The 25670-nt window shown below is 41.1% G+C and overlaps 1 protein-coding gene across 1 annotated transcript in view; it reads right to left on the bottom strand.

Moving 5' to 3' along the window:
- Positions 1-23752, bottom strand: part of ANK3 (ankyrin 3) — a 337518-nt gene extending 313766 nt beyond the window's left edge. The window contains exon 1 of the mRNA XM_082643157.1: positions 23235-23752. Coding sequence (XP_082499283.1) covers positions 23235-23348 — 114 coding nt within the window. The 5' untranslated portion in view covers positions 23349-23752. The remainder of the gene's footprint in view (positions 1-23234) is intronic.
- Positions 23753-25670: the final 1918 nt, after the last annotated feature.

The raw sequence follows: 25670 nt of genomic DNA, 5'->3' as shown, positions 1-25670 counted from the left end.
AGGAGAGGAAACACTTTTAACATCTCCTCCAGGCCTCTAGGATACTATCTAGACAGGGTTAGACCTTTCTTCACTGCTCTTCCTGTGGTTACATGCCTGAAGTTGTCACATGCCTGAAGCTGTTGCTCTGGCAGAAGAAGAGAGTAGGTACTAGATTTTTCAGTTCTTTGGTGCCGGAGAGAAAATGAATAGCTATCCTCACTGTACTCCGGGTGCATACTTAAGAGATATCATCTCGGTTTTCTAATATTATAAAGTATATGGAAACAATAAACTAGATGTGCTCGTTCACTTGGCTTAAACAAATTCTGGGAACTGCTATTCATAGCAGGTTATGCCATGGTCCTAACTTGGCCTTGTTTATCCTATCTGAAATATCAAAAATCGGTACCTTCTGAGTTTCTGTATTTCTAGTTCCTTGATCAGGGTATTCGCTATTTAAAAATAGACCTCAGCTTTAATGTTTTATGTTGATACCAACTCAATCTCTACATGTTTATGGCATGTCACAGTAATCTTAGAACCTCATGAACTGGCCTTCCTAGTTACTTCTGAACGGAAAGACAGGGATTAACATAAAAAGTAAAAACGAACAACTGCAGGGAACGTGAGTTCTGTGAGCAGGCAACCTGTACATGAGAAATGCAAATGGCTAGCAAACCTATGAAACAATACTCATTTGCACTAATAATGAAGTATTACAAACTGAAACAATAAGGACATGAACATTGTTCAACTGTGGAGCTGGCAAAGGAAAAAAAAGTTAACACTCAATGCTGGAGAGTATGTAGTGAGGTCAACAGATGGCAGAAGAGTCAACTGGTTTAACTGGTATAGAAAACAATCTGATGGCTTGCTTTATCACCAAGCATAAAACTCTCCCTGAATCTCCAGTTTTAGTCCCACGTAGGAGATAAACACACACACACACACACTCTATTTACATTTTAAATTTGAGCTCAAATACCACTCCTGTGTCTCAAGGCTTAAACTATTCTCAAGAGAAACACCGGAACCTAAGGACGCCTGGCCCAGGACGCCCATATTCAGAAGAGAACATTTTATGCTCTCACATGTTGAAAGGAGGAAAGAAGGAAGGAAGGAGGGAGGGAGGGAGGGAGGGAGAAAATCATTCAGGATTCAAAGTAACCTGGTAGCTAATGGACCTTGAGCTAGTAACAGAACTTCTTGAGTATGAGCATATCCTTTTCACAGAGTTATAAGGATCAAATGTGATAATGGAGGTGAAAGTCCTTTGTCAATAATAAGTCAATACACACCTTTTGAGATTCCAAAACTTTGATTTTTCACAGCTCCTCTGTTCAGTGTCCTTAGAAGTCCCTCTCAAAGCACTGCAGTGCCCTATCACCTCAGCCAGTGGGCAAACCTACTCTGACATCTTTTTTATTCTTACTACATTTCCATGATTGCACCAGTTACATTGAATTTTACCCTCTGGGATAAGGATACCTGCAAACCCAAACCCCACCCTGGCCAATGCTATTCCAGCAGAGTAACATTAAAATGTTCTATTACATGTAAGTGAACCAAGGCAGAAGGCCCATCAACATGAAGTCTTCAGGGAGAGACAAGCCAGCATGAGAGCCTTGGACTCACGAGAGATGTCTATCATTTAGCGAGATGGCACAGAGCACCTTATGTAACCGCGTGACACCTGACAGAGGCTTGCTCCTAAAAGAGTGTACTTAAATTTTTCATCAGACTGCCTTTATAAAAAACTGAAACAGAATATTCTCCAAGTGAGGGAACAGTTTGCTACAAAGAAGATTAAAATTTACGATTACCTTTTGAACCACCTTTTCAGGACTCTCTGCTTTCTAGGCCTGGAGTGTCAAGCAAGTGTTTGGCTTTGAAATCAGCAAGGATAAGAGTGAATTTTTCCTGTAGCCCAAGAAGGAGGTTTTCACTTTGCCAGGCTTTTAATAATGGCAAGTTCCCATTATCAGAAGCCTTTGTCCTTCAGGCAATGGCAAAAAATGTGCTAAAATGACCGTGCGCACTTCACTTCTGGACTGAGCATCAGCACACTGTGTCAAAATGCCTTTTGTTTTCCTTCTCAAGGTGATTAGGCTGGTGACGTGATGAAAGCAGAAGTACAGCAGAATCACCAAGCCGGGAGCCCATTCATTTCCCTCTGCTGCACTGCAGATTCTTTTCGACCCAACTCCCATGTCCTCAGTGACACCCTCTGAAACGGATGCAGTGATCCAAAGAAGAGATGAGGAGATCCACTGCTTCCACAATTTAAATATTATAATTCTGTTGGTCTCCAATATGAAAATGTTTCAGTCCTGGGTGTTTTAGAGAGAAGGGGGTATTTCAGATGGTGGGAGCCTGCTGTGAATGCAGATGGAAATTTTAGTGCTTGTCTAATGCTTGTCTATTTTAATAAAGAGAATTACAAGGGCAGTGCAATTTCATTCTATATGCCATGGGTTGCAATACTGAAGTAAAAGTAGCCCTCCATCCTGGAATCTTTTCTCTCTCTGCGTTGTTCAGTCTATTCTAACCCTGTCCCTGAAATCTATTTATCAAGAAGAGCACATTAGCTAAAAGGAGAGAAAAGAAAATCTCTAGGGCCAATTTGGAATGCTCTCTCTCTCTCCCCCTTCCCGTACCCCAGGGGAGAGAACAGAAGTACTCTTTGTCTGGTCGCTATGAGAACCAAATGATAAAGCCTCACCTTTGAAGCAATGGTACATACTCATGGAGAAGAAATAGATGTGAAGAATATTTGACTTATTCTCCTATGACCCCACAGAGGCTGAGAAGATACCCAGGCAAACACTGCTCCTCTACATTTGGGGGGCGTTAACTGAGCTTGTCAGCTTCATCCATGACATTTACCGATCATTTGTACTAAATTTCCATTGATAGATCATTTATCCCACCCCACACAAGGGTGTACACAACACACAAGGTTAAGGCAACACCACAAAGCATTGCTGGCAATTTTTACCAGACTGGGAATTAAAACAGAGCCAGATTTTAAAATGCAATGAGAAATAAAATGCCTTGAAACCTTTCTGACAGTCTGGAAATGGACCTGTTTCTCTTCTAGTAACAACTGAACACTTAGGATGCTTGCATGTGTTTTAGAAGCAATCCATTGGAATTCTATATGGCTAAGTTTTTGATCCGTATTCTTGGTCAATGCATGTACTTCTGGATGATTCCCTAAGGCAGAAATATTTCTTAAAAAGAAAACATAATTTTAAAGATCCTTCTTTGATCTTTGATCAACAATGGTCCTGGAAATCCTAACACTGGCTGCTTCAAGTGGATGAGGGATGCTGACTGGAAAATGGCACAGAGGAACTTTCAGAGGCGATGAAATGTAATACTTACCTTGTTGGATGAATGGCTTAAACAACTATGCATTTGTCAAAACTGAGTAAATATATACTTAGCATCACTGCATTTGACTCAAGTGAATTATAACTCGATTTAAAAAAATTCTCCTGGAAACATTAAAAAACAATAAGATTCTATGCACAGAGAGTTCATTTCGGAATCTTCCAGACATACAATTGCAAGGCAAATCAGAAAGAATGCCTTTTGCTGTAAGTTCACATAAAAGCTGAGGCATTCCTGGCGCCACACGCCTCTGCGTTGGTGCCACAATTTACTAAGACATTACCATGAACGGCTTGCTGCTATGATGAAAGTAAATATCTCTGAGAATGCAATTAAAAGCGTTCCATTAAACTGCAAGTTCAAGCTAAAATTCTGGGCTAGGCATTCCTGCCACATTCCCCATTATGACATGAGGGACCTTGGGACTCCCCAGCCATATCTGAAGTAAATGTCCCAGCTGTGGTCTAGAGCGCAAAACACTGAGGCTAGGAAAGCCTCTCTTCATAAACTGTGTGCCTCATTTATGATAATTGGATAGTGAACCTCAAAGACAGATACATCAAGACACAATTATCCTAATATAAAAGGACTCCTTTAAATCATCAAGGGCCATCATGTATTTTGCAACATTCTATCCAGGGGAACTTCCTGTTTAACATAACTATCTATTACATTGAGCCATAGATATCTATTTTATCTTTAAAAAAACAAACTGTGCACTGTTTTCTCTAATTTTATCTATGTTGACTCTCAACTAAGCTAAACTCTGATTAGATGTCTGTTCATTTCTGCTAGAACTAATAACTGCAAATACTGATAAGCAGTTGTCAAGCTAATGAACTTAAAAATACAGATATACAAACAGACACAAACACAATCACACAAGAATTAGGAAAAAATTAATCTCATGAATTTGGGGGTAATGACATTCCTTACGGGTATTTGGGCTTTAATACTTAAGCAACATTTTTCATCAGAATACTATGTACGTTTCCCAGAAGTGGTTTATAAAAGGTCAGCCGAGTACACTTATTTTTATTTTTTTTGCAGAAGTCGTTAAAATGCAGCTTCAAACTTGAATTATTCTTTCAGTAAAAGTAGCACATTTCAGAAAAGTTAAATCTAGTGTATGTTCCCAGAATCAGTTTGGCAAACCTTCAGAGCACTCTTATTTTTCAAGTGAAATCAAGCCCATTTTTGTTAATGAACGTATTTGTTGGAAAAAACTGTTCTCCTATTAAATTGTTTTTCAAGATATTTTCTTTTCCATTTCTCTAAACTTCTGAAAATTAAACATTTAAAGATGTTTGTGAAAGAAGTGGATTGATCATGTAGTTTATTGTGGGCGATTTTCTTCGATTTTTCTACTTCTTTTTAAAAAACCACTATAAATACATTGTTCGCAAAATGGAAGGATACATTAAAGCGTGTCACGGTTATAAAGAGTTTATTGTGAATATAACAAATACTTATAGTATATGGGTGAACATGAATATAACATCACAGTTCTCACCATGAAGGTTGTCATCATGTCCAATGAATAACAGCCTGGACCAAAAGCAATGGCTTCAACATTTCTCAAAATAATTCAGTAATTATTCTCTAGGTTTCTAATTGATCAGCTGAGTGGATTTCTCTGCTCTGGGGTGGTCCAAGTACAGAACTTCAAGATCTCTGAGCTAATACTGAAAACCCAAGTTAAAAGTCACCATACAATAACACTTTTTAACTTTGCAAAAATAGTAACAGTTGACAGGAATAAGGGAAAGCAGGAAGAAGGGAGGGGGCACATCTTGTATAAATGTTAAGCCAAACTCTCTGCATTCCCACAAAGCTTGCGGGAATCTTAGTTCCCCGACCAGGGGATTGAACCCGGGCCCTCAGCACAGAGTCCTAACCACTGGACCACCAGGGAAGTCCCTGCATGCCTTTCTTAATACAAGGTGTAACAGTCTCTCAGATGCCCACATCTGACATCTCCAACCCATCCTTCGTGGCTCCTTCCTTTCTTTTCCACCCCAGTTAAGCCATCACGTCCGATCCATCCTGCTTCTGAGAGTTTTTCTGGCTGTGCTCTCTCTACGTCATCTGCCCACACTTCTCAGTCTTCAGGAGCCACTTCAACGGCTGCACCTCTCTGCCCTCTGTCCTGAGAGACCTGCCCCTTCCTACGACCTCCATTCACTTTATACATTTTCTACATCAACTATGAGACTATTTCAAGTCTTTTAAACTCGTCTCCTTTACGAAACTACGAGTTCCCAAAGAACTGGAAGCACGTCTTGTTTCTCTTTGTATTCCCAAGGCATACACATATTTGTTGAACTGAAATGTTTCTGAATCAAAACAATATGTATATTTCACAGTCACTGGACTATAACAAATTACTAGAGAATTTTATTCTTTTGATGCCCTTATTAGTGGCTAATTTTTCTGTCAGAATAATTCCACATGCCTTAGTTTCTAAGGAATCAGTTCATAAAAGTTAGTCTCTAAGAAGCCAAGTGTTTACCTATTAAATTGGTTAATCTGAAATATATGAAAAATCAACCTTTGATAAAGTTTACCACACTACACACTTTGTTCCTCTCTGGTATCCAACTGAAAAATGAAGTATTTCCATCTGTTCTAGTGCATTCTAGTAAATGCTTTTATGATAAAGAAGATAAGAAAAAACAAAATGGAAGGGTAGAAGCCAAGCAGAAAAAAGGAGAGAAAGAACCATGCAGGACATAGGGTTGGTACTTAATAATCACTTAGAAAATAATGACTAAGTATGAGGGATAAAGTAACGGGAGATATTACGATGGAAGGTACAGAAGATAAAGTATTAGAAGGAACAAAGCTTTTGCATCTTTATAAATCTATTTTTAGGTACTGTTTATAAGTGTTCCAACGTATTCACAAATCAGCCAAATGTATACACTGCACTTCAAGGCCAACCAGAAGGCCAAACTGAAAGTTAAGAAGGAAGTATAAAATCCATATGCAAAACGGAAACAAAGTTCCCATGAAAAGGGACTGAACAGGCTCTCAACTGTCTTCTCCCTAAAACGACTGTGACCTTGGCCCCTTTTACAAATTAGTGGCAACAGCTGAGGCTGTGCTATATCAACGTATTATGAGCTGGACAATCCACATGCCCACTCCTATGTCAATTCAGGGTACCACAAGATTCCTAAGTGGGGATCCTTAGGATTCCTTGATTAATTAATCCACCTAATTCCTAAATGGGGAATTAACGGGTCTTGCAACCGTCTCATGAGCACCGGCTAAAGAAACAAGGAACACTGAGCTTGGAGAGAAGCAGCAGCACCGGCAAACCACTCTCTTCGTCTCTGTAAAGAGCTGGTATATGGGTGGACATAACAAGGTGCTAGATTTTGTCTCAAAATGAGAGTATATTCTAACATTTAGAACAGTCCGGAAACAGTGTGGGCTACGTTTAGAGGCAGGACGCTTGGACTCACAGGCAATTCACACACTGAGACTGACAGGCAATTCATAGACTGTGTCGAGGAGAAGCAAGCTCGGCAGAGGGCAGCTCAGCGACCTCAGAGGCTCCTCTCACCTCTAACGCTGCACAGCTCTAGACACTGCGGGGACTTTCCACACTACTGTGCCCTTCAAAACCCATGTATTTGACCTTGACATAAGTCCTATAGGTTCACATTTAGATTTCCACAGTAGCTCTTCATTGAATTGAAATGAAACAAAATCAGTCATTTACTCCTTCTAATGATATTTTAACCTACAGTCTAAAAAAGTCACTTCTAATCCATTATATATGATTTGAGTGATTGGTACGAACATGGAGGCATGATAAATGAAATTTTAAATTCAGTACTTCAACTTGTTGTAAACAATCACGTTTGTTATCTTAACCATGTAAATCAGAGTAAAATGTGAGTCTCCTACACATGTAACATTTTAGTTATGTCGATCCATAGTGGCCCCCATCTAAACATTTCCTAAAAAAGCAATGGTAGCTTCCCTCTGACTAGGATGTGAAACTCTAAACCGGAGTTAAATTGAAAAGTAGTAAAGTTCTTTCTGTCTGTGTCCAATGCCCCATGACATGGTGGAAAGTGGCAACCAGGCCACAGGGCTTCTCCAGGGATGAGACTGCTGGCAGGTTGGGGTGTCCTTCCCTGGGCTCAGGTCGGGGGGAGGAGACAGCTTTGGCAAGTCAGAGTTGGGAACGCTCAGAACAAGAAGGTGAGTGCGATACACGATCCAGGGAGTTCAAGAGGCAGAGGGAGAAAAGCCAAGCACAAGCAATTGGGTCCTAGATGAGACACTATACGATGAAAGCACGAGTTGTTTCCCAAAGCTCAATTTTATGTACTTTCTTATACTTGCTCTGGCATACATAGCATGTGGAATGGTCCACTGTGCTTAGACAATCAGGAGATGGTAGAAAATTCAGGAAGAAATAATGCCCACTGAAGACACTGGAAATTAAAAAATGGGAACGTGACTCCAGAGGAGAAAGTGATGTCATAATTATAGGTGGAAGGCAAGACCCTCAGAGGAAGCAAGGCTGAGAGGGTTTTAGAGACAGGTGGCACCGAGGATCTCCCCCTTGCTCTACTACTAGACCCCCGCCCCCTCCCCAGCCATGTTCTATCAATTCTAATACACCCTTGGGGAGACGGGCAGGGCTGTCCCAATTTCAGCACTGAAAGTCCTACACGCTGGGGAACCCCTCGGTCCTGGACAAGACAGGCTGGTTGGTCACACTATCCCAAGGTGAATGTGGACATGGCCTCTTCTCTGGCCAGTTAAGAGCCATGGGCCTAAAAACTTTCGACTGAAGGCTGGAGCAAGGGCACAGAGCCCTGGGCAGAGAGCTGTGTGGTCACTGTCATTTATTCATTTAACAGGACAGAGCCAAGGGGGCCTGGGGAGGACGTGCTATCCATCAGTAATGATCTGGATCCAAGGAATTTGTAGTCCAGCAGGGGCATGAGAGAATGCTTGGAGCTGGGAAGGCCTCTCCATAGCACTGTGCCATGGGCCTCAATATCAAATGCAAGGAAAAAGCAGCTGAAGTTGCAAACCTATGGGCCTTGCCAAGATTCAAAATCAAGACTTGTAACTTTTCATCGACAGGTATTCATTTATGAAAGACTGTAATTTCATGGAGAGTATCTTAAGTTTCCTAAGAGGTACAAAGGGTTGTAATAGTTAAGAGGAAAGAGATGACTTCCAGCTGGTGAACCAGTGTTCCAGGAAGAAGGTGGCATTGGAGATGAGCCCTGGCACTTGGAAGGGGAAGGGGGGAAGGAGATATTGCAGGCAGAGCGACACGAAGGTCAACGGTGGGAAACTAGGCGCATGCTCTGGGAAGCGGGAAAGAGAGTCATTCCAACTAGAACTAGGCTTAACTAGTGGATCTGTGGGAAATGACGTTGCAAACGCTGGCTCTGGTTTGAGAACGGAGGACCCTGAATGTGATGCTAAGGAACGACCAGAAATAAGAAGAGCTGAAAAGGAGAACACTGTGGGTTCAGGACAAGATGAAGCTGCACTGCCGTCTGAGCCATTTTTCATAATAACAAAAACTGAAATGAACTCAATATATTAAAGAAAGAGATCAGTTGGATACAATTTGGTCCATCCATTAAGTAGGATACTCTATAGATCCACTGAAAGCCTTACAGAAACTTTTTTTTTTTTTTTTTTTTTTGCAGTACGCGGGCCTCTCACTGTTGTGGCCTCTCCTGTTGCGGAGCACAGGCTCCGGACGCACAGGCCCAGCGGCCACGCTCACGGGCCCAGCCGCTCCGCGGCATGTGGGATCTTCCCGGACCGGGGCACGAACCCGTGTCCCCTGCATCGGCAGGCGGACTCTCAACCACTGCGCCACCACAGAAGCCCTTACAGAAATATATTTATTGACATGAACATACGTTCATATTGTATTGTTCAGTGAGAAAAAATGAGGTCACAAAATAGGAGATACCACTATTGCCTCATTTCTATTAATTCTGGGGAAAAAGGGCAAGAGAAGGAAAGGAAGAAAAGGGAAAGAAAGAGGAAAGAAGACACTAAGTATATCCACGCATAGAAAAAGACTGGGAAGGCATATTTCAAAAAGGTCACAGTAATGCTCTCAGGGTGATCTTGGCCTCCCTGTGTGGAATGTCGTGTTTACAATGGTGATGATTTACACGTGAGAATAACTAAGATGACTCAGAGAACGTCCTAGGAGATGACAAGTAATACAGCAGGCAGTAAAAGTGGCACAACAGGTATTAAATACTGTCAAAGGCTCTCAGAGAAGTGTTCTGTGACTGGACAGTAATATTTAGCAAGACACCCTGTCTGTCCGTGATTTGCCTATGTCTCTTTCTTTTTCCCTGGGAAACGTGTATCAGAGACAGGCTCTGACACACTTAGAGGAGAGTCGCTAAAACTGAACTTGCACTGGCTGCTTTCCACCAGGTGGATTTCACTCCGGGAGCCCAGGAGCAGCTGCCAGTGTGAGACCTTTAACGGGAAGGCAAAGGTAAGCCCATGAAGGCCGACCCAGGGAAAAGGACTGTATTCTCACTCAGCCTGGAAAGTCCACCAAGCAGACGGAGACACCTGCGTTGGATGTTGGGTGCCCCATGCTGCTGAGTGATCTTGGGAAAGCCCTGCACCTCCCAAGGACCCCAGTGTCCCACACCACCTTCAGTGACCACCTTCAATGCTTTAGCCACAAACCACATTTCTTCCTAATGGAAACTAATGAAATCTGGCTCCAGGTTTAACTGTCCTCTGTGGAATCTATCTACCTATGGAATGAATATATATATATATATATATATATATATATATATATATATATATGAAATGTATACGTATAGAGAGAGTATATAATATAGATGTAAATATAAAATTATTATTACGTTTTATATAAATATCTAATTTTTCTCTACATACACATATACTCTTTACTTTTTACCCCCTGCTTTATAATTAACTTCAGCAAACTTAAGTTCCCCATTTTAACTGACAACTCTCACTAAATATGCTCAGGATAGAACAGGACTCTCATTTCTTCCAAGTGGACCAGGGAAAGAGGAAAGGAGTGGGGAAGTGGGAGGAAGTAACATTCGTTGAATCACTGCTCTGTGCCAGATACTTCATGATCAATTTAATTTTGTCTTCATAACCGCTCTTGGCAGTAGGTGTTGTTAAGGAAGAGGGCACGGAGGCTCAGAGAGGTTAAGTAACCACCTTGAGACTACTCAGCAAAGAAGTGACAGTGGTGAGATTCAAATCCAAGCCTGTGTGACTCCACAGCTCACAACCAGACTGTTCGCTCTTTCCACAGAAAATCAGTTTTTCTATTATTTCAGAGATCCCCAACAGCACTTAAAAAAAAAAATAGAGGCTGGATTAAGCACTATAGGCAGACACAGCACAGATCGTATTAATAATTTAGGTTCCACTAAAGCTGAAATGAAGCTCTAGGAAAGCAGGTCAAAGCCCAGAATGCCGAATGCACCTAAGTACACTCTCCCTTCCTGACACTGCAAACCAAATCCTAACTAATCCACCAGAAAATAAAAAGATCATGCTTATCAAATGCCAAATGGATGGCTACATAATTATTTTAATCTTATCCCACAGAAAATCCACTAAAACATGTTATGTAAAATCAAATGACAACCAGCCAGTAAAGACAAGGCTCCTCCATGGAAAGCTCGGAAAAAGGCCAGGATCTGGACCCACACACAGAGGAGCAAGAGAAAGCCCAGCTGTCTTAACCACACCAAATGTCTGCAGAAAATCACCGCCAGGGCTCACATTAACCAGGTCATAACACAGTCACCAGGGAAAATACCTATTTTCAATGTATTCATGGTCACCCTCAAAGATCCAATTTCAGCTAAGACAAGGCACAATCAAAACCTTTTGAAACGAATCACAGCCTGGAAATGAGGAGGATGACGGGGATCACTAATCCTACACTAATGAAGACAAGTGAATATGTGGATTTCACATGCCTGAATTACCAGTATTAATACATTAATTCCATTTGGAATGAATGTGGATGGAATCAATGTGCATAACGAAACCATTTATTTTTAGATGGCAAAGAAGGAAGCCAGCCGGAGAGGCCTAGTAAAGCGGGGATCGTTAACAATGGCCATTCTTCAAAGGGAAGAAATTAATTGCATTCAGCATTTTTAAACATCAGTATGGTTACCTTCCTGTTACTTAAGGGCGGGCAAATATATTTTGAGTGTTGACAGAGCTAAGTAAATATACTCATGATGTTGCTGAATTAGGCGGCCGTGACCAAGCCACTTGCAGGTCTTCACAGGAGAGGGAGGGAGAAGTGGGCAGTGTGGGGTTCAGTGACTTCAGAACCTTCCAGCACATCCTCTCTCCTTCACCTCTCAGCAGCCAGGTAGCAGGAATGTAGCTGGGAATTATGAGACTGGACATGTTGCAGATTTACTAATAGAAAACAAAATGCATTGTTCAAGGTTATGGCTTGGACAAATGTTGCTTCCCTGGACTATTGGAAATCCATGGTGCGAATGTCAGTTATGATCTTTTTGTACCTGATTCAAAATTGCTGTGCTTTGCAATAACACTTAAAGTCCCCGTGTAACATTGGAAGGTAAAAACATAGAGCTTAAGTCATGCATCATTATTTAAAAAGCACTTCTTATCTAGTACTTATCACATAAAACAAATGAATGATAACACTGGCGACAGGGAGGCATAAAAATGATTTAGAAACTGATTAGAAAATAAAATAACGAAAAATGAACGTAAAAGACTTCTCCAAATGCAAGAAGATTATATGACTGGTGAATAATTTGTAGGCAGAACAGTGAAATAGGGGTGGGGGAAGGCCTTCGAGTCTGACAGCCATGGTTCAAGTTCTGCCTCTCCTTTTTGCTCTCTGTTACTTATAAATTCAATGTCTGAGCCTCATTCTTCTGATCTGCAAAATGAGAATAAAGCCACCTAACTCAGAGGGTTCATGTAAGTATTAACAGAGATAACAGCCTTGGGCACCTACCAATTATTTTACTGTAAATAGAACCTAACTTTTTATTTTATACTGGAGTATAGCCGCTTAACAATGGTTGTGATAGTTTCAGTTGCACAGCAAACTGACTCAGCCATACATATACACGTATCCATTCTCCCCCAAACTCCCCTCCCATCCAGGCTGCCACAAAACATTGAGCAGAGTTCCCTGTGCTATACCGTAGGACCTTGTTGGAACCTAACTTTTGCTAGCGAGTTTCCTGTTGATTCACTCTGAGGCTGGCTAGTAAAGCCTAAAATCATCTATTCTAACTAATAAAATTTTTGGAGACTCCAATTTTTACCAACTCCCCTCCCCAAATTAAAGTTTTTTACCCACTGTTCTTACTGTCAAGGACAAAAAGGAGTATCACTTCATAAGGCCTAAGAGATCTTTTCTATCCTGATGATGACAAAAGAATCTGGCAAAGCAACGGTGACTCAAATTCTAACATTTTGTCTATGTCATCAGCTGAAGTAGATTTTTGATGTTGGTGTTAATTTCTTACCATCCTACAAACCGTATTTTAATTTTTAATCTCTGAAATTTCATCTGTTTTGAGGCCCTGAGTGGGTTATTTAAAACCAGCTTCTTCCACAGTTTTCTTATTAAAAAATGATAAGCATGAGATGGAAGGCATCAGCAAACACGTGGGAATATACTCATTTCAAAACCCAAGAAATTAGCCAACACAAAATGATTTCACCACTTACCTTGCAAAGTACCAACATTTGGGAATTAATTATATTTACATTACTTTATTGTACCATTAGCATGATTATGACTTTGTTAAGGTAGGATGCATTTCAAGTAAATGTGTGAAGTGAAAGTGGCTTGAAGTTATGTAAATTGATTTATCACATTCAATATTACCACCCTCCCACGCTCCATGCCCCATTTTGTATTTTTCTTTTGGTGGGAGAAGAGATAAATCACAAGAAGCATCCTATTAGGAATTTTCTAGGGGGCAGAAACCCCAGCAAGGCATTCCATAGTCCAGGAAAGATCGATTTCAGTATTCTGGGAAAATTGTGATCAGGCTGATCTGGGTTTGAACTCGAGCTTTACACTTGCTAATTGTGCAAGCCTGGGCTTGCTGAAACTTTCAGAGTGTAACTCCCCTAATACAGAGAATGAGGATAGTACCACCCATACATGAGGATTCAATACGATACTCAAAGCACTTGATAGACTGCCCGGCCCACGGTAGTTCCTCAATGAATTATAGCTCGAAAAATGAAAGGGTAAATTATATTCCATATACTTTTGCTGTTGAGTATCTCACTATACAGTCCTCTTCAAAAAGTGAAAAAACCACATAGAGTCTTTAATAAAAATGTCTTAGGAGAGAAGTCCAGGTTTCAGGTTCGGTTTTTCTATTTGGTTTAGGGTGAAGGAGAGAGTTTTAACACACAGGTAATTCTAAGTGGCAGATACTGAACTGGTCCAAGGCAGGGTAACATGCTGTGTCTGACTGAAAATGGTAGAGGACCTTCCCGGTGGCAGTGTGAGAAAGCAGGGAGAAGAGAATGTGCTGGTAAAGGAAGACAGTCCACAGGCCACTTTGGGTTCTGAAACCAGGTATAAAAGGTGATGACCTTATACTGGCCAGATTATCCACTCTTCCTTTGGTCCCCAACTATCCTGCAACTCTCTTTAATGGCCATGCTCCCTAGAAGGGGTGATAATTTACTTGGTAATGAAATACAGTATACGTATCTTATAGACATATTGTACAGGTAACATTTTGTTTCTTCTCATTAATTATAATGTATAAACTCTCCAGTGAAGATTGTTTCATTCAGCCCAATTAAGTACTTTCCCTCTATAAATATTTCAACCTTCATGCCCAAATCTGCAAAATAAAGTTCATTCGCTAAAAGAATTATCTGATGCCTCTATGTGTACATGTGGTTCTTAAGCTTTCTTTAATATCTACCTAGGCTATCATTTAACTACTGAGAGAAGCTAATTAATAATAGTGTTAATGAATGGAAAATGTATTTAACATATGAGTCTTTGGGAGGATTTCTCAAAATGACAGATGTCAACTCCCTGAGGGCTACAGAAAAGTTTGCAGAGCTGAACTGCAGGACTCAAATGACTGTTTGAGGATACAAGTCTATGAGTAAAATTTCACTCATCAAATAATTTGAGTACTTCCTGGGTGTAAAGCTTCTTCAAAACATTCCCTTTTTTTTTTCTCAGTTCCTCTGCCTCCTTCTTGGCTACAGTCACTTGATTACATTTGAGAGCCCACACTATAAGGGAAGCTAGGAGACCTTGTAAGGGCTCCCTTTATGCCAGGAACTTGGCAAAACGCCTTTACGGTATTTCTACTCTTAATGATATGTAGGCAAGTAAAGGATTAATAGCCCCATTTGACCATGGTGGAAACTGAAGCCCAAAGAAATTTAGTTTAAGGCCACACAGCTAATCAGAAGTGGTTGCCAATATGAACTCACATCTAGCCCCAAAGCGCATTCTTTCCAGAACCATGAATTGTAGTACTTAGCCCTCTCCCCACATCTTTCTCCTTATTGCTTGCCTACTTTGTTTTTAATCCTCTGCTAAACAAAACTGACCATTTACCTCTTCCACTGTCTAGAGTTCTTACAAAATTATCTTTCATTAGGATAAAATAATGCTGTTTATATTAACATCACAAGGGTCTTGGGCATCTACATGTAAATTATAAATGTTTCCATGTCACTGACTTCCAGTCACTAGAAAATCTTGGGCTTCTTTCTATCCAACCCTCTCTAGCCAACTCCTCTCTCCCAGTTCTTTTCCACGCAGTCCGCACATCCTTCTCATATGGTGATGGTGCTAGTTGCCTTTTGTTCTGCCTAAAGGCAAGCCCCAGAGCTGGCAGATATGAACATTAGTCTCTACCCATTCTCATGGGCTTCATCTAAATTCAAACAGAACTGGTGATATGATCCTCATTAGTGGAAGGCCACCTAAGACTGAGAAATAATTCACTGGAACCAACTAAATCTAAATTGAAATCTTCACATTTTATAGGCAGCTCCTATATGTGGCAATGATGGAGTTTTCTAGTTCATGACACCACTTTGGGTCCAGGAAAGCATAATCTTGAGTGAATGGGATAAGCGCCAGAAAAATGTGATTTATATGTAAAAGATTCAAGCTTGATTTCCATTGCTTTGCTTTCAACTCTTCTGCTTTTCATTTGTACAAACTAGAAACAACGATTTGGGTAAAATTAGAGCAGACTGCGTTTCCAAATGTTACTTTTCTATAGAAATATCTCTAGAATAAAGTTTGGATTATGTAACTGACAGTGTAACACTGTATTTAGACATTTCAATATTTAACCTATATATTAGTCAATAGGTATAAGCTAATGATTCTTTTTTTTTTTTCAGTGACTGAATTTCCCTTAAAAATTCTTTTAAATGTAGAATTACACTAACTTAAGTGTAATGGTTTACACAATATTTAGACTTTGCAGTTAAATTTAAATGATTAATTTATAAAAATCCCAATTACTAAATAACTTTTAACATTTCAAAGGTGATAACTCTTCTCTTGACATAAGAATTCACCATAGATGTCTATTAATAAGAACCTCCCTTAAAAAAATCTCTTCTGTAGAGGTTCTGATGGCCCAAGCAAGGGACTTACAACCACAGAGACCTTGGTCTTAAGCCCAGCAGCTATTTCTGTAACTGAGGCAAGTTACATAACAAACTTAAGCTTAGGCTAATACCTCTGTACATGTGGATAACATTATGGAATAGTGTTGACATAAGTTCAAATAAGATGAGGAATGCAAAAGGCACTCAGCACATTGGAGGCCCACTAAAAAATACTCATTTTCTAATTCGGTCCTTCACCCCGACCTGTGTAGAGTAATACAAGCAGAATCCCAAAGAGAGCAAGTAGATGGACCTATAGCTTCCATCCTTTATCTTACCAGTTCCCCGTGCAGGGACAGGCACAATGGAGGTGCACAGTACATTTGTATTAAATGAACAGATGCAGGTAAAATGTGATATGATTAATGCAAACTTTTCTTATAACTGTAAAGAACTAAAACACTGTCAAATCCTCATTTTTCTCAAGCACACCTATGAAAAGGTAACACTTTTCCATATTGAAATTCAATAAAACACACATACACACACAATAATATACCATCATGCCAAAGGAAAATTAAAAGACAGAGAAGACCAAGGGCCTGGAGAGTGAGGAAGAAACAGTTCAATTGCTGCAGTATGTTGGCGACAAAACTAACAAAAAGAACTTTAAAATAACATATTTGGACATGAATAAATGTAGAATTTATCCCTAACATGATCCTGTACTGGTTATAAAGGTAATTGATCAAGAGCAAGCCAGTGTTTTAAGTTTTTGGCTTTATTGGGGAGAAGTATTATATACATTCATTTTGTAGTACTAGGTTATAAGCAATAATTTTGAAGCCATAATTAATCACATTATGATACACTGCTATAAAATCATTCCCGATCTATGTTCAGTATAAGGGTATGAGTTATTTTGGCTCTAATCTAATGCATTAAGTTTTTTGTTTTTTTTAAACGAACAGATGACTTTACTGAGGAAAAAAAATGTACCATCATGGTAACAGAGTACAGAGAACCAATCGGCTGACAAGTCTTACTGAACTGCCTCCCGACGCCTAAATCTCTGGCACACCAAAGGACCAAGGTTTACAGCCTTTCCTATGAGTGAGCTAAGCCTTCTTCCATCCATCCTTTTCCAAATGGGGAAGAGTGGAGACAGGGCAGCAGCCCGATGTGCTCCTCCTATAGGGAGCTTACCTGCCCTGCCTCAGTGAGTTGACGTGTTGGCACAATCCTTCTTGAAGCCTCAGGTTGGAAACAGTCCATTCATTCTTCTGTTTATGTGTCTGTCCATTATGAACAGACACAACAACTACCACTCTATGACTCTTACTTTGTGCCAAGCGCTGTTCCAATACTAATTCACTGACATCTTATTACAACCCTGTGGTTAAGTACACAGTATCATTGTTTTCATTTTGCAGGTGAAGAGACTAAGGCATCGAAAGGTTAAATAAAGCCCCCAAGAACACAGCAGCTAAGTGACAGCACCCGCACTTGAACTCAGTCTGACCCTACAGTCCATGTTCCGAAGCATGATACTGCCTCTCCTCCACCCATCCGTCCTGCCAGCCACCCAGCCACCTTTCTCCCTCTCTCCCTTCCCTTCCCCCCACCCTCTCACTGAACCACCTACTCTGCAAGCCTCAGTTTGGTAGTAGGTGAGTATGACACCACCTCTGCACTCAAGGAGCTCATAGTTTCCTGGGTAGGACACATATGTAAACACATAATTACAGTGCAGAGTGTCAAGTATGTTGAAAGAGAAACCGGGCTCCCTAGATGTCTGGAGTCTATGGACTCGGCAAAGCAGGAAACAGACTAGGTTCCCTTTGTCCTAGAAAGGTCCATACAATCCTCTTCCCCAAAGTCCAGGTGCTGCAGTAAATGCCTCACCCTGCCTGGCATCTCACATCATAGGTACCCCAGGTACCTAGGTAACCAGGCATGGGAGAGCCTGTAAAATGTCAGCAAGCACCAAGCTTCTGTGGCAAGAGATCACACTCAGTAGTTCAGGTCTCCCGAAATCTGTTCTCAAATCCTTCAGTTGCTTTAACTCTTAAAGAGACGGAGAGAGTTTCATCACAATAAACCCAGACTGACAGATTCCAAAGTCCTATGACCCAAGTTTAAGTCTAGGCCCTCCAGTTACTAGCCATATAACCTCAGGCAAGTTATGTAGTCTCTTTAAGCGTGGTTTGAGCTATGAAAAATGGGGATGAAAATAATACCTGCCTCATAGAAAAGTTGTGAGAAAAAAATAGGATAGTCCATGGGACTCACTCTGCACACTGCCTGGTATACAGCAAGCACCTAAGACACTGTTATGTTATTACAGCAACATGTCTTTGAGGATTTGATATCCTGGTGTTGTTAATTTTTCACTTTATTTTTCAAAATTAAAAAAAAGAAATTCCTAAGGTAAAACATTAAAATCTATTTCAGAGGGTAAGAAAAAGAGACTCACTATGATACTGGGTTACTTAGAGATATAAAGCCTGTTATTCAAGGTTCCAGATGTTTAGAAAATAGCTTATCTTTTAGAAGATTCTCTGACTCAAGCCCACTTTGATGTGTAGCTGTGAAATATTAACTACATACACTGTATAGTGTAGTAGTTAAGAACACAAGCTAGACAGTTAGGCTACCCAAGTTGCAATCTCAGCTCTATCATGAATTAGTGTGGAGACTTTGAGGGAAGAGCTTAAAGGCTCATGCCTAAGTTTTCTCATCTGTAAAATGGGGATAATAGAAATACTTTCTTTGCAGAGTTGTTGTGAAGATTAAATGTGCCTCCACCTAAAAAAGCAATTTAACACCCTACCTGGTGCATTTTTTAAGAGGTCAAGAAATGTCCTGGGAGGAAAGAAATGAATCTGGGAAATTTAATTCTTCATCTTCCGCTTCAAGCCAGAAACTTGGCAGTTACCCTAGAATCCGATCTCTCCCTCTCACATCCTACACACAATCCACTGCCAAGTTCTACTGAGTCTTCCTCTAAATATCTCTCGTATGCAACACCCGCTTCTCCATTGGCATCGTCTCTGCCCTGGTTCAGACCCTCAGCATCTCTCATGCCTGCATCACCATCGGTGCTTCCTGACGGCTTTCCCAGCTGCTGTCTACAACACTGATGCTTGAGGGATGGTTCTAAACTCAGAAAATTCTTCGGTCTCCTCTCCCTACCATCACCACCAAAGGTGATTTAAGTCCCTCTCTCCTTTGAGCAGGTTAATTTCCAATCCCGTAAGATGGCATACAAAGACTTTCGTGACCTGGCCCCTGACTACTTTTCCAGCCATTTTTCCCGCCATATACTCATATCCCCCTTTCTCCAAAATACCATTTGTTTCTCACACACCTGAATGTTCTCTCATACTTGAACAACTGTGGGCCTGGGATTCCTGTCCTTCTGCTTGTCTATCTCACTCACTCCTCCTCCAAGGTCCAGCTATGCTGAGAACCTTCTGTGAGCCCATTCGAGTTGAACTGGGGGTCTTGCTGTGGCTCCTTATTTGTAGGGTACTTAATGGTGCTCTTCTCTTCCTCCCCCCTCTGCAGGGAGCTACCATACTGTGGCCACTGTGCCTTGTTTAGCTTTGTCTCCAATGGGGAATGCAGCGCCTGATGCCAGAAATCACTCAATAAATATTTACTGAATGAATGCATGAATGCAAAAATGAAGCAGTGAATAGTCACTCCTGCTTTGCCACTAAATAGCTGTATGAGTTTGACACCAATAATCAGAAAGGATATTAATCATAGAATTGCCACTTTATCCTAGTATACTCCTGTGTCAGTCATATATAGAGAGAAGGGAATTCCATAAATGTTTCTTTTTTTTAGTATAAATTTTCATGGTCATCTCAAAGTTGTTGCTTTTTTTTTTTTTTTTTTTTTTGGACAGGACGTATTAAGTACATACAAGCATACATAAAAAATATTGAATAAATAAAGGTCAATTCTCCTAAAACTCCTCCATATTGAAATGTATTTTATAGCTTATGTGGAGAGAGGGCAAACCATGTAGGTAATAGGGCACCAGAAGCCAACAGCAACAAGGAAATTATGGGGCTGAAGAGCGTTTGTGATTCTAACCCTTGTGGGTTCATGGTGGCTTGGACCCTCTACTGACCACCACCTGTGCGCCAGGGACCTGCTGGGTGCAGGAGATACAGAGTTCCTCCCTTCAAGTTGCTTAGTGAGGGCATGGATCCAATACGGACCCGCCCAAAGGTGCTGTCTACCTTTGTCACGCCTCCCACTTGCTGCCAAACTAAGCCCATCAGGAGGGAAGGAGAATGAAGGGGAAAATGTATCAGGGAAGGGAAATGGGAAGTGTGGGTAAGGAACTTTTACACTAGATACTCACTGAAACTTTTTTTTTTTGCTTAAAGTCAGAAAACTTGACGATAAAATGATTAAGGGTTCATCTATCTAGATGAATTTCCTTTTAACAAACAGGAAGGTTTTCTTTTTCTTGACACGGAAGTTGCGATGCCAAGAAGAAAATATATCATTATTAAAATTCAACTAACTATAAATTCCTAGAAGTTTCCTACTTTTTGACAGCTAATCACTTATTCATGGTTCTCAATATTCAAAATATCCAAATGTGCAACTCACTGGGTTTAAAAAAACTGATGAAACCTGAATCCAATGTTCATTTGACACGTGTATTATGATTTGATTATAATGCTTAGTAACGTCCCGTACTGTATGATTCTGTGTCATAGAGATATAATCAAGAAAGGTTCATCTTCGGCTTGCTCAAACCTGAATTGCAGGGGTACCATGAGTCAAATTCCTTATTTTATAAACTAGATACTCTTTAAGTGTTTCTTTTGTGTTTGGTGATTTTATGAGAGTGCTCACTCTTCCTTTATGTAATTAAAAGATCCTAGAGGATATTTCTGCATATGAGCAAGAGCAGTGATTCCCATAGCAACCCACAACATATTTAAAAGCAGCTTTTCCAATTGACATGGGGCTGACAACATGGAACAAAGTAGCCCAGAAGCCTGAATTAGGATTTTGGGAAAAGGTAGGAAAAAGAAACTCAAAGTTGAAACAATTCACTCTGGAGAGAGTAAGTGCTACATATGCTATGTCACGGAAGGAGATCTAGATTGTGTCTTCAAAGTTGTTTAATCTTAACTTTGCAAATTAGAAGTAGTCCATGCGATCATTTGACTATGACTATTAAATCTTCTGTAATACAGGTACCTTTGATAGGGAATATACACACTATATTGTGTTATGAATTAACAAGCACATCAGCAATGAAAGTGTTATCCACCAGCCCCTTTCTAGATCTCCTCTGTGAGTGCCCTGAGAACAAAACATTTAAATCTGCCTGCACACTGACAATAGCGATATTGATATTTCTCCATGTTCCCTTCTGGTTGCTAAGAGATTTACATTGGACAGACTCTGTTGTACTCATAACAAAGCATTTTGGTCCACAAAGCATTTGCTTCAGCTCAGTGACCCCAGAAACTCCCTTTGCCTCACCCTTTCCCTCTTTTGCTTCCAAGTCAAATAGGGGACGAGGCACAAGCAACAGACCTGTCATTGCTCCCACAGGAAACTGCTATCCATAAGCCTGGCTTGACTCTTAAGTACAGTATTGACATTAATGACGAAACTGTATCTTTATACAGATTTATGTTCCTGTCCTCGTGTTTCTCAGAAGCTAGCTTACCATGGAGTTGGGGTCGGGGGGAGATGTGCAGAGAGGGGTCAAAACTAGTGACCAACCCACAGACAAACCTAACTTCAGTAAAATTAGACCAGAACCTAGCAAACCATGGCAATCTCACAACAGCTCTGCTGTGCGAGGCTTTGAAATACACTTGTGGAGAATTTCCTAACTTAAGCTTGTACTTCCATGAAAATACCTTCAAGAAGTTTATTTACAAGAATCCTGAAGCAGGAACCATCTATATTTAACCTCTTGCAGCAGAACCACTGCAGCCCTCCAAACTCAGTCTCAGAAAGTCTGCCAGGTAACAAAAGGCAGAGAGGCTTCTTCTCTAGATCCTCACTTGGAAGAAAATGGCAAAGGCACTGAAAACATTCATGCTCACTCCTGAAAAAAGGTGCATGTGGTGGATGAAATCTGCATGTCATTTGCAAAGCACAGGCATCACTGCTCAAAGCAAATTAAGATGATCTTTCCTTTGGGACCTCTCACAAAGAGACATAAAAATGCTTTATGACCTATTCAGATCACAGAGTTTTAGTCAATTTTTATTAATTGTCAAGGAAGAAGAGTGTTTTGGGGCCTCACTCCCCCAGTTGCTTTCTAGGAGTCATATTTAAGGGCACAGCCACCAAACAGTAAGTACTCCCAGGCTGTAATAAAACACAACTGACCTAGAATAGTCCTCCTATTTGCTCCCTTGCATTAGAACATCAGTAGAGAAGGATCCATGCCCATGCTTTGATCTAAAGCCATCAGTGTTGAAGGCTGCAAGTCCCTGCCATGTCACGGGAGTTCCTGCATTCAGGATAATCACTCTTAGCCAGCAGAGAAAGACCAACCTCTCTGGTTTTAGCTGTATTTAACAAAAGAAAGTTATTTCCAGCAGTTTATTTCCATTGCACAACCTACCTAAAAACCTACCTTATTGAAACGAGAGGCAGAAGGAAAGAAGAAACAAACAAACAAACCAAAACCAACAAAGCAGGAAATGACTTTTCTGCTGTATCTTTAAGGTCACAGATCTGCCTGAGAAATGCACATATGTGACACAGTTCTAGCACAAAAGCTCCTTTTCCACGAGACAGAACTGTAAGAAGTAAAAAGGCTGGTTCTCCAGCCTCTCCCTCAATCCTGTCACCGCAGTGCATTTCACCTTGACCAGGCTGGAAAGAAACTCCTTTTAACTCCCTTACAACTCCTTTCTGTGTCATGGAAGCACGCCCATGCCTATGTAAAGTGCAAGCCTTCCGCATGAGCACTGCAATCATCCCCACACAGGGTAAAATCTTCCCTTGCCTTGCCCACCCTACACCAGTTGTCCACCATAGGGTTTCTATCATCTGTTCCCAATTTACACACCCAACTTACACACCCAATTTACACTCTACACAGCATGTAAAAATAGCCCCGAATGCTTCTAACGGAAGCCAAGAGGAGATTAAAACAAAAAGAATCCAGGCAAGATCTAGGCGCTGGCATACATAGCTACCTTTTTCTTCCGATCCCGGGACCGTCTGCGGTGTTTCCTTTTTTTCTCAGTCTCTTCTTCAGCATTGATTTCTAAATCCCTGTTTTTCTTTAATTGTGAGGCTGCATGGGCCATAATGCATTGAAAAAGATCCTCTCAAGCACGCAGGGCTTCCTGGTAGAAGGTGATATCTTTAGGCACCTTTAATCAGGCTTCCAGCAGCATTTCAATCAGTGGAGAGAAACCTTGGACCCGAAGCAGGAAGACATTCAAAATGCCAAGATGCTGGGGAAGCTGAAGCCTTAAAAACCCCAACGGCGGTCTCCAGACTTCATCCTACACCTCCCTCTACCTGAACCTTTACACGAGAGTGCAGCCATCGTAATGCATTTAGCGTAGTGAAAAAGACAGCTGGGACAGAGGAAGCTGTATTATGGCTGTATCCCCTGCCACCAGCTGGAAGTGTCTAAGTGATTCCTCGGAAGGGGGAATGCTGCAAAGGAGGCTTCTCCGAAAGGAAAAAATCAAGAGTCACCACACATGCAGGAGCAAAAATCCAGCACTAATTCTGAAAACCTATTTTAGAATCCTTCGAAAAAGAGACAGGGCTGCAATTTATACATCACCACTAGGTCTGCACAGAGCAGAATTTAACCCATAATAGAATGGAGCAGTTCCTACTTTAGTGTAACTGCTGATGGTGACAAAATATATAAAATAAGATTTCACAGAAGACACTCGATTTTGCTATGGAGATACTGACTGCATGATGGGGAAAACAATGCATGCATTGCCCGTCTCAACAGTGTGTCCTTTATGCTGAACTATCAGTCTAAATGCATTTTATGGGGGAGGATGCACAGAAGGGCCTGTTGTCTTTTACAAACAACATGCTGATTACAACACATCATACAGCAAGCCGTGAGCATGTTGGTGTATGGAACAGATGCCCGATTCAGAGGAGTCCCCAGGACTCTCCTCTTCTGAGGTCCGAGGGTCAGAGAATGGGAAATCTGTGCTGTGGTCAGGGGTTCTGAGTCGCTGAAATGTGGACTTGGCGTTCATGTCAGGGTGTGCTTCCATCGCCTTACTATTTTTGCCACCTGAGTCCTCAACGACTGCAGCCTCTGAATATTCATGATGTGAAGTAAAGTAGCAGCAGTGCTCAAGGCCTGCTGGGCTATATCTTCTGCTAGGATGGACACACGCACTGGAAGAAATTTACTCAGTCAGGAATCGTGCACACACACAAACACATGGTACCCACACAGCTTTAACAAGAAATGGCTGAAATGTCAGACTGGACCTTTTAGGTCTTGGTAAGAAAACCTAAATTCACCAAGAAAATGAGCAGGAAAAAAAAAAGATGATGCTTCATTGAAAAGACTTCGTGTGTGTGCTCAAAGCCCTTGACTTTGGAGATTGGTGCATTTCACTTTGTAGGACTGACTGTTAAAATGTGCGGAGACCGAAGCACAAAGGGCAGAGGTGCTGTGTGAGGATTTGGTTGGGGGTCTCTGGAGCTGCTGCCCACCTGCTTCATTAGGGGCCCCAAGTGTGAATTCCTGCCAACGACTACTCACTGTATGTCTGATTTGGAGATCGAGGACTTCCTCCTTCCTCCCTTGTAGGGGGTCTTACTTTCTGCTGGGCAGTGATAGAAAATGGAAGGGAAAGGAGGACCATGGCCATGACCTTCCACTACAAGGGGACTGCATGCCCCTCTCGGGCCTCACTGCAAACCACATGAAAACCACTCTGGTCCAACATTCCCGAGGGCCTACTGCGTGCACTGACGCTCATGTGCTTGCCTTCCCACAGAAACTATCTACATGAGGGAAGAATCCTGGAAAGGTTCTCCACTGCCTACAAAACCAACATCTGACAAAAGGGGGAGGGGGAGGAAGGTGGGGGACTAAATGTGACTCAGATCCAAAAGTGATAAACTCTATTGGGATCTTCATAATAAACAATAAGTGTATTTTTTGTCAGAAGAATTTTTATTGTAATGGTAATAGGCGAGGCGGAGAAAAGAATAAAAAGTAAAACTTTTGTATGCCTTCTCCTGATATAAATCATCCTGGACTTGTGAAGAGCATTTGTACAATTTCCTTCCTTTATTTTCAGTAAGCTGAAGTGGACAGCCAGCTTAAAAACTGGCTGATTTCCTACTGGCTCCAGGACCTTCTTTTTTTTTCTTCCTTTATAGACACTAATGATACTTTAAAATATATTTATAAGCACCCTTGACCTTCTCCATCTAAGGCTGGCAAAGCTATACTTTCCCATTGATCTCTATCAGCAAAAGCATAGCTGGAAATTAGGAAAACAGGCTCAGGTATTTTTCAACTGGACTAATTCCTTGCTTTCCCAAAATGATCAGAAGTTGAGAATCTGTCACAACTTTTATGCTACCATAATATGAATTTTTTGTTACATTGGATTTTGTGGTAAGTG

Source organism: Mesoplodon mirus (assembly GCF_964341445.2).
Source record: "Mesoplodon mirus genome assembly, chromosome: 2".
NCBI lineage: Eukaryota > Metazoa > Chordata > Mammalia > Artiodactyla > Ziphiidae > Mesoplodon > Mesoplodon mirus.
This window is presented reverse-complemented; position numbering and strand designations above follow the sequence as displayed.